Genomic DNA, 10,409 nt, shown 5'->3' with positions numbered 1-10,409 from the left:
CTTTTGCACACCTGAATAAGAGCAAAATTTTAAGCATTGACATTAAAAAGTATTATCATAATCGTTACAAGAGGTTGACATATTTTTTCAATAACACAAGTTCAAAACATATTATTCATAGAAATAAAGGCAACACAAATAATATTAACAATGGCAAAATTCTATAATACCGGTACACTAATTCTAATGACTCTAAATGTCAATAAAGAATTTTTTTCATCTGAAGTTAAACTTTTACTTAATAATAAGATTTAAAAAAAATCACTGGTACACACAGTTTTTTTTATGAAGAAGTATATGAATATTAATAATAGACCAATTCAAATTTGGAATAATACTCACATGATTTGTACCTTAACAAAATTAGCTTGAATGAAAAACGAAAGATGAACATTTTTGGCTGAAGGGGAGAAAAACAAAATGTACTTTAACAAGTAGTTAAGAAGTAAACAAATAGTTTACAGAACTACTTAAACAATACAATATTATAATCCTGATGATCGTTTACATTGTCATACTGGGTTTTAATCAGTAGAAAATCCTAAAAAGACTGTCTGGGGTGACATAAATTTACACCGCCTGAATAATTCTCAAAATTTGACTCTTAGAAGGAGTCATCTCGACCTTCAATTTTTTTGACAACAAATAGTCCTCAATGTCATCAGGTGATTGCATCTTGTTTGTGTCGGTGAAATTTTTTAGCACTGCGTTTGAAATTGACAACTTGTGCAATGTTGGCTCATCTGATAATTTACAATTTATTTGTGCTTTCAGTGAGCTCTGCAATTTTGAAGTGTTTTGCCTCATATTGCAGAATTTGCATTTCAGTGTGGGAACATTAGAGTTATATGTTCCCACATCTTTGTTGCACACGCCACAAAGAGTCATTGACACACATGAAACACTATCAACTGTTATTGTTTCAATAAGACTAACGGACTCAACTTCAACATTCTTGACTGGCCCAATATCATCAACTAAATCAATTCTAGTATCAGGGCAGGTAGTCAGGGTTTTGACGTTGTCAAAATTTCTTAAAGACACATTACAGAAGGTGTAACATTTTGCTAACTGAATTTGTTCAATATGTTTATCCCAGGCACACAGCTGAATGGAGTTTGTTGCATCTGCTATTGTTAAATATTGCTTTTGGATAACTTCTCCAGATTTAATTGTTTGGAGTGTCGGGTCATTTTGACTCATGATCTTGGCTTTCACAGATACCTGTTTGAAAATCAAGAGGTAAACAGTTGAACATGTTGAATATTAATTATTAAGATCTTTAAATTATATATAACTAGACTTTGACCCCTGCGTGCACAGGTTGACATTGCATATCGGATATTTACAAAAAAGATACATTGACACAATGTATTGTTGACATTTAGATAACAAAGCTATAAGCCTGCAATAATTGTATTAATTTTACCACACTTTCCTTAGTAAGAATAATCTGTGTCTTGGGATGCCCTTACCACAGTTAGAATGCCTCCCATATACCAGTAACATAACAGAAAATTGAAGTTGCATTGAAAACAAGAGACGTTTGTGAAACGCTTATCCCCCCCCCCTTCTTGGAAACAATCACACAAAAAATGAACTAGAACTGCAAATAACTGGAATTTTTCTAAGTTCAAGGATTATAACTCTGTCAAAAATTGCTCCATCATACCCAAAATAATCAAGATTTTTAACATACTGTCTTAGCCCTACAATAACTTTTAAATTTCCAATTTGAATAAAAATAAATCACATTATCAGAGCTCTTTATGAAGACAAAAACTGTAGTACCATGTTGCACAATACACAATGCAAGTGTACCTGTACCTGATTTCAAGATAAATTTTTATTTAAAAATTTAATTTGTGAAATTTACCTTCTGAAAAGCTTGCAGGGCCTTTACTTCTGTAATGGTTAGAACTTTGTCCTCTGGTTGCTCGTATCGGAAATCAAGTTGACGAGAAGCAACAGATATTCTAGTGGCTGATGTAACTTTGAGGTCATATAAACCTGGCTTTCTTGTACTAATTGATTTGTCAACTTTTGCAAGACAAACTGGACTCCTAAAAAAAATGTTTGCACTTTAAATATTCTTTCTTTGGGGTAAAAATAAAACAATTTTATTTAATGAAGAAAACAAATTGGTTTGAAGTAGTTTAAAGTATATATTGAACATATTAATTAATCTAAATTCAGTTTAAGTGATAATCTAGAAAAGCAATTGAACTTGACAACATTTGTAACCTGTTAAAATTATATGAAGATTGATCCATCATTTAAAAAATACAAAAATTGAAGAAATTTCAAAATTCAGAAAAAAAATTCTTTCTGCTTTAAACAGTCTTTGAACATATTTGACAGGTTAATAATTTGAAAACAGTAACAGTGTGTCCCTAATTATAATAATAAAACATTGTTTTATTTATTTCAATTTGCATTTGAAACAAGATTAGTATGGTTGTTTACAAACAAATCCACTACACGTGCTATCTAAAATGCTTGACCAAATGATTATCGTGTTTATTTATAGCTTTCATTTAATTTGGAGACAGTGCTTGATAACAAATGAATTTACATATCTAACTTTATTTCTATCAGGCACGGTCTGCAATTAAAATGTAAACGATAAAGTAAAATAATATTTAGTTAATGTTTATTATATTCATTTGTCATTTCTTCATAAGCAAATATATACTTATGCAATGAGTTGTCATAAACCAGAGAGGCAAAGTTGGGTTGTTTTTTTTACACAATTTAGTTGAATAAATGGAATAAAAATCTTGTAATAGGTTTCATTCTTTAAGGAACTTATTTCTTATGCGCATTTAAAAGGCAGTTTCAGAGCATGAATCTTTGGACAATTGCCAGAAACATGCTGAACAAAAACAAAAACTGTTGTCATTAGTTAGTTTCTCAGTATTCTAATTTACTATAAATATTTTTTTCCCCAAATTTTATGTTGCTATTTTTATGCAATTCAAAAGGAAGGGTGCTAGTTTTGCAGAAAAAAAATCAGTGCACTGTAGGGTGTATTTATTTTGGCAGAGAAAAGGACATGACACTGGAATGAATTACGTGGCGGCGTCAAAAATGGCATGGGTCCGCGATATGCCAGTTTGCTTAGATTGAACATACGAACAACCAACATTACCGGAGTACTGTATGGTAAAACGCAAAATTTGTTAAAGTAATATATTTAAAAAAATCTTTTGTAAACACATATTGGTAATAAAATATGTAATGTTTACCTCACTGTCAAGTAAGACGAATTCATCAAATTGGTTGAAAAATGATTGATGAAATATGGGGAAGGGGGTTTGTTTACTTTTACAAATTTGGCAATCAACGGGAAATAACTCTTGCTAGAATCATGATTATGTATACTACGTCCATTATCCTCTCTTAACTACTGATTTTCGTTGATAACGAAATCACCAAGTGATAGATGCACATCGTTAAGTAAGTTTTGTAACAAAATATGTCATCGGAGCAATTACTGACAATAAAAAAGTGCTTACTTTGCCTTCTGCATTTCCGTCAAGATTTGGTTGTATTCTGGGACAAAGCAAACTAGATCGCTGTACTTCTCGTGGTCCTGAAACACTGCGTTGAAGTACTTGTTGTTGTTTCTTGACAACTTGATGGGGGACACATTGTGAATGTATCTCATAATTTCCGATGGTTCTTCCTCAACTCTTGCTTTCTTCGCGGCAGACATTTTAGCGGGAATAATAGCGTCTACAGGAAGTCCACAAACATGGGTTAACGCATGCGTAATGATTTAACGAGTTATCGTTCTTCGTTCTGTGCATCAGCTTGTCCTTACCCCCATCCCCCCCCCCGGCCCTGTTCCTGTTCCTAATGGTATATTGAAACTTTTTTTTATTTTTATTTTTTACTAAAGGACGGTTTAATATTTGCACAACTTTTGTTAGGAGGTTTTGTGATCTTGTTAAAATTGATGTTGAGATTTTCATATTGTAAACAATATTTAAAATGGAAATTATATAATTAGATATAATGCAAAATATTACAAATTAGAGCAGTATTGTATACTTTGAAAGACCTATGACTTTATCTTTTCAATATTTCAAGTTTTTGAGAAGAAGATTTTTAAAGATTTTCTCTATATATTCCTATGTAAAACTTGATCCCCCTCTTGTGGCCCCTCCCTACCCCCGGGGACCATGATTTGAACAAACTTGAATCTACACTACCTGAGGATGCTTCCATTTTAATTTGAGCTTTCCTGGCCTAATAGTTTTTGAGGAGAAGATTTCTAAAGATTTTCTCTGTATATTCCTGTGTAAAACTTGACCCCCCTCTTGTGGCCCCACCCTACCCCCAGGGACTATGATTTGAACAAACTTGAATCTACACTACCTGAGGATGCTTCCATTTTAATTTGAGCTTTTCTGGCCTAATAGTTTTTGAGAAAAAGATTTTTAAAAATTTTCATTATATATTCCTATGTAAAACTTGATCCCCCTCTTGTGGCCCCTCCCTACCCCCGTGGACCATGATTTGAACAAACTTGAATCTACACTACCTGAGGATGCTTCCATTTTAATTTGAGCTTTTCAGGCCTAATAGTTTTTGAGAAGAAGATTTTTAAAGATTTTCTCTATATATTCCTATGTAAAACTTGATCCCCCTCTTGTGGCCCCTCCCTACCCCCGGGGACCATGATTTGAACAAACTTGAATCTACACTACCTAAGGATGCCTCCACAAAAGTTTAAGCTTTACAGGCCAAATAGTTTTTGAGAAGAAGATTTTTGAAATATACCAACAAATTTTCAATAATTCTCAATTATCTCCCCTTGAAAGAGGGCGTGGCCCTTCATTTGAACAAACTTGAATCCCCTTCACCTAGTGGTGCTTTGTGCCAAATTTGGTTGAAATCTGCCCAGTGGTTCTTGAGAAGAAGATGAAAATGTGAAAAGTTTACAACGACAACGACGACAACGACGACAGACAACGGACAAATTGTGATCAGAAAAGCTCACTTGAGCCTTTGGCTCAGGTGAGCTAAAAACGACACAGTTTCAAGATAAGTCCTCTACGACATGACATCTCATACAATAGAAAAAAGTGATGATAGGAACATTTTTTTTTTATATATAATGGTATTTATGTCTAAAGCAAACTCATAAATCTTACGGTACGCCTCTACAATGATGGTTGACACCCATGAAAAGCGTATTTTATTTCAAATTGCTTTTTTGATATAATACAAGAATTCGAGTCGACCTTAGAATAATGAGTAATCTATCACACACAAAATACTATTTGTTTGGCTTCAGTAAATATGATTGCGTGGTGCAGACTTTTAGGCATCCTCTCCAATCCTGTTAACAATAAGATTCATTTTTACAACGAATCTGATTACACTTTGACTCAAAATAGATGTCATTTTATCACGAAAAAGATCGATGTGCTCTTTAAGAATTTGAACCAAAATATATACTTTAAAATTTACACCTGTAAAAAGATGTTTCGGTAAAGAAATTAAAAGTTACATTCATAAAGTATTTAAAGGCAAATATGGTACTAATACGAGGGTCATGTCTGACAAGTATAATATGTGGCTAAAGGTTTTTACTGTGACTAAATAATAAAGAAAAAAAATAAAACAATGTTATTACACTTTTAATTAAACCAGAATATATTTTGTGATTTCAGTATCTTCTGAAATCAAATTTACAGTCTCACAAATGAGTCAAGGCTAGATTTGCGCCAATGGGGATATTTTGTGATTTCAGTATCTTCTGAAATCAAATTTACAGTCTCACAAATGAGTCAAGGCTAGATTTGCGCCAACGGGAATATTTTGTGATTTCAGTATCTTCTGAAATCAAATTTACAGTCTCACAAATGAGTCAAGGCTAGATTTGCGCCAACGGGGATATTTTGTGATTTCAGTATCTTCTGAAATCAAATTTACAGTCTCACAAATGAGTCAAGGCTAGATTTGCGCCAATGGGGACTTCCATTCCTACTACACTATCTTCTGAATCACTCAGTTCTTGGTCTAATGAATAAGAAAAAATATATGAAGTTAGGTCAGACATCAGAATTTAAATACACACACTTGATCATAAAACAGAAAGAAATCATAAAAAACAAAAATATATTTACATATATAAAATTCAAACAGAGTAAAAAGAAATAGAAGTAGTTTTACCTCTTAGCAGGACGGAGGTGGTATCTCCCACCACCCCTGGCTGGTGGTGGTGTGGGGGCCACTCGAGGAGCGGGGCAGGGTGCCGCCCGGGGTGGGTGTAGTGTGGCCCCCGCCCGGGGTGGTGGTACTGTACTTACTGCCTGGCGTGGAAAGGGACCCATCTGGGGTGGTGGGGGTGGTTGTCTTCTTCTCTCCATTTCCATCTAATATAAAACAAATGCAAAATTTAGGATACATTGATGGAACATTTTATTAAGAGGAAGCCTCAATACACAATCTTAAAATAATATGTAACAGATTGTATAATAAAGGTATTTAAAATATGAATGTAAAACAAATTATTACTTACAGCTGTCTCTTTAGGGACAGTGTCCCCTCTCCTCCTCCTGATCCGGGCCCACCTCCGGAAGAGGGTCTTGATGACCCAGCCAAGGAGGAGGAGGAGGGCCAACACTAGACTGGTGACACTTATCTCAAAATCTGAAAAAAGGGACATGAAATTAATTCTCCTTTAAAAATGTATGGAATGACATCTAAAATATTAACACATGAATATATATACATATATATATATATATATTAAAATTAGTTTAGTAACTCAGTTACTTACATATATATGACTTGCTGCAACAGGTGTTATTATATCATGCAGAAAAAGAAAAAATCATGCTAAAAAAAACTAAAACAGGATCCAATCAATACATTTTTTTTTCTTAAATATTGAGTGACTCAGTTACTTATATGCACAAACCATTCAGCAACAGGAATTAGTACAAAAAGAAAAAAAAGCATGGAAGAAATAAAATTAAGACATAATGCAATGAAATGAAAAATTAATAACATGCAATGCATACAAATTAAAGGTAAGGCAATCTTTATTTCACATGAAAATTTTAATATATTATATACAAACAAAACCAATAATTAAATCCAAGTTTCATTTGTTTTCATGGATTTCATGTCTCCTAAAGATTTTTTCCACTCAAAAATAATGTCTTCATTATCATTTTGTATTTCATCATAATTGTCAATAATCACATTCATTGGAAAATCATCTGGAAGAGTTAATTGGTGTTTATTTTTATTTTTTTTGACAGTAGATAAAGCAACACAGGAAAATAAATATGGGAAGAATTAAGAAGCTAAAGAAAAAATAAACATATTTACTTTGATTATTCGATGTGATAGTGTTCTTGTAGGTGGAAGTCTGGTCACTAGCCTGAGTAGTGAGGGGGGTGGTGGTATGTGTCATAAACTGAGTAGTGAGGAATGTCCTGACCTTAGTAGTGAGGGGCATGGTGGTATGTATCCTAGTCTGATTAATGAGTGTGGTGATCACACGTGTTATAGCCTGAGTAGTGAGGGGGGTGGTGGTACGTGTTCTAGCCTGAGTAGCGAGGGGGGTGGTGGTACGTGTTCTAGGCCGAGTAGTGAGGGGGGTGGTGATACGTGTTTTAGCCTGAGTAGTAAGGGGGTGGTGGCACGTGTTCTAGTCTGAGTAGTGAGGGGGGTGGTGGTACGTGTTCTAGCCTGAGTAGTGAGGGGGGTGGTGGTATGTGTTCTAGCCTGAGTAGTGAGGGGGGTGGTGGTATGTGTTCTAGCCTGAGTAGTAAGGGTGGTGGTGGCACGTGTTCTAGCCTGAGTAGTGAGGGGGGTGGTTAAGGGTGCCCAAGACTGAGTTCGGAGGGGGACGGATACATGCACACGTGTCCTAGACTGAGTACTGAGGGGGGTGGATGCGTGTATAGTAGACCAAGTAATAACGGGAGTGGAAGTATGTTCATGAAATCGGGAAAATATTGATGACTGTGTATTGTAAAAAATGGATGTTTGAGTATGTAGCTGAGTAGTAGGCATTGGTGTGGATCTAAAATGTTGTGTCCGATCAATGACGATTGTTGTACCCGTCGAAGTTGAACGGTGCGAACTCGTATCTACAGTAAATATTAAATAACTGGAAAAAATAAACAGTAACAAAATTCCAAAATAACAATAAAAATAACATGATAACGAAAAAAAGGAACGAGGACAGAACAAAACTAACTCAACAAATAATGACTTACATTCGTCTGTTTCCCCAGGCATCTGGGGTGATGGTGTTACTTCTGAAATCATAATTATTTCAATTAAAAACGTAATCATATCATCGTATTGAACACATGTAAGTTATGCAATTATGATATGTACCTGGCGGACAGATAGGATTCCTGTTCACTAGCTCGCAAGGCATCGTTACGAAATGAAATCTGAGATCACGAGTCGCGCACACTCTCCTTTGTAGTCAGCAGTATTTTACAAGGTAGCGATTGGCTGAAAGTGTGTAATCGGACAGGAGGCGGAGTTTTCCCACGAGACGGTACCCTTAGATGTTTAGAGAAAGAAAGAAAAGATAGATAGAAAGGATGATTTTATCTGACCCCCCCTCCCTCCTACACTTTGGAAGACGGAGTGTGTTTTTAGGACAGAACGATTTGTTAACAAAAAATTACCTGAACAAATGAGAGGTTCTGACTTTGCCTCCAGCATCACAATTTCCCGTATGTTATTGTTAAAACAAAAATGTACAAAATTTTCAATGGAAGCACACTGTCCATTAATTAATAACTGTCCGATGGGCTCACTGGAAATAATTTCTTTCACATAACACTGTACAGTTACAACTTTAGTGTGTGTCGGACAAACAATTTCACCCATGCAATGTGAACCTAAGGCAATAGGTTGACAAAAATCACACGCTGCTATATTTCCGATTAGAAGAGCACAAAGTATAAAACAAAACATGTTGAAATGAGCGGTTTAAGTTGTTACTTGAATGAATTGAATGTAAATGATTTGTATGTGTATGATTTTACTTAAAGTCCACGCAACGTATTTGTTTAACTGATTAGAGTTGACACCAATAATGAGAAAAATGGAACATTTCAATGTGTGACCCGCATAGCTATGTAAGGTGATGTCAGGTTACCCTGATCACCTTTTAAAGTGATGATGTATCGCTAAAGGTCGTTACTCAATTTGATGGAAAATTTCAAATTTAATGTGAATACTCCATTTTTGATTTTTTTTTAGCGCAATTCAATGTCAGTTGAGTAAATGGTTTTTTTATTCATATCACGTAAAAACCAGTTAACCCCCCCCCCCCCCCTTTGTTGAATGTAATTCCACACTTTAAGGATTTTTTTAAACAAAATTATTTGTGGTGAAAAGAGGGTATGTATCGAAAATTTACCAATGAGATACATCCAAAAAATCACATGAGTTTTTTTGTATAAAACGGAGGAAACACCCCAAAATTACGTCTTTTTTTCTCCAAAATCGACTTGTATGTATTACTTCAAATTAATAGTTTAAAATACTTTTATGTGGGCTCACTCCGTTTAAAACTTTTTATTGATCTATATATATATATATTTATATGTTTAAGGAGGTGTATTTGTGCCGAAAAGCGGGAAATTGTGGAAGAAATCACAAAAATCGAAGGGAGACTTCGAACACTACTTCCACAGATTGAAAATATACCATGCTCGTGAGTGCTAGAACAAAAATGATGAAATTTCTTTAACATTTACATTTCAGTACACCTATCACGTGAGTAATACATGTGATGAAAACTAACTTTATGGTATTTATAACTACATTCACATACTTAAAATATTGCTTTCATATGGTATACTCATAAATATATCTTTAATTTGTAGCACGCCGAATAAACGTCCTTGTGGACTAGGGTTAGTAATCAGTAACGAAACATCCTAATACAATAAATAAAATCACATATGCAATTTTACAACAACAAAAAAAAAAAGAAAAAAAAATATTTTTTTAGGTTACCACCCAATGCCCCGAGAAGATTGATGTTAGTATCATAAATTTACAAAATATTATGATTTTTGAATTTTATAATTGCTTGACTAAATTTCCTTCGAGTTAAATTCATATAACGTATTTATTTATTATGTAGTAATGAAGAGGAGGTCATCACCATCAGTGTTGAGTAAGTAAATATCCTTGATATAGTTGTTTAAGATCTGGTTTTTTACACCCCCTCACTCATATTTATGCTTAGTGTCAAATTCAAATTATTGATAACATTTTATATTTAAAAGAAAATATATAGAAGAAAATGTCAGCTCGACGCCTTTGTTGCCTTTACGGCTTTTGATTGATAACTTTTAGTAACGTTGAAAAAAAAATAAGTATTTCAATAATACAATTTTTGTTGC

At 34.1% G+C, this 10,409-nt stretch overlaps 2 protein-coding genes across 3 annotated transcripts; both read right to left on the bottom strand.

Annotated features, from left to right (window-relative positions):
* Positions 1-249: 249 nt before the first annotated feature.
* Positions 250-3,792, bottom strand: LOC105341968 (hypothetical protein). Its single transcript, XM_066072442.1, has 3 exons — positions 3,519-3,792; positions 1,877-2,063; positions 250-1,224 (listed from the first exon to the last, which is right to left on the bottom strand). The coding sequence occupies exons 1-3, from the start codon at positions 3,716-3,718 to the stop codon at positions 571-573; spliced, it is 1,041 nt and encodes a 346-aa protein (XP_065928514.1). The 5' UTR covers positions 3,719-3,792; the 3' UTR covers positions 250-570.
* A 2,028-nt stretch (positions 3,793-5,820) lies between these two features.
* Positions 5,821-9,315, bottom strand: LOC117686880 (uncharacterized). Of its 2 annotated transcripts, XM_066074394.1 has the most exons (5): positions 8,250-9,315; positions 7,354-8,120; positions 6,536-6,666; positions 6,187-6,389; positions 5,821-6,033 (listed from the first exon to the last, which is right to left on the bottom strand). In XM_066074394.1, the coding sequence occupies exons 2-5, from the start codon at positions 7,481-7,483 to the stop codon at positions 6,018-6,020; spliced, it is 480 nt and encodes a 159-aa protein (XP_065930466.1). In that variant the 5' UTR covers positions 7,484-8,120; positions 8,250-9,315; the 3' UTR covers positions 5,821-6,017. The 2 variants fall into 2 exon arrangements, 1 of the variants encoding a protein (XP_065930466.1); XR_010710588.1 differs by lacking the exons at positions 7,354-8,120; positions 8,250-9,315 and adding an exon at positions 6,797-7,069.
* Positions 9,316-10,409: the final 1,094 nt, after the last annotated feature.

This window comes from Magallana gigas, chromosome 1 (genome assembly GCF_963853765.1).
Source record: "Magallana gigas chromosome 1, xbMagGiga1.1, whole genome shotgun sequence".
Classification (NCBI taxonomy): domain Eukaryota; kingdom Metazoa; phylum Mollusca; class Bivalvia; order Ostreida; family Ostreidae; genus Magallana; species Magallana gigas.
The sequence above is the reverse complement of the archived record's forward strand: the minus strand, read 5'-3'. Positions and strand labels throughout refer to the sequence as shown.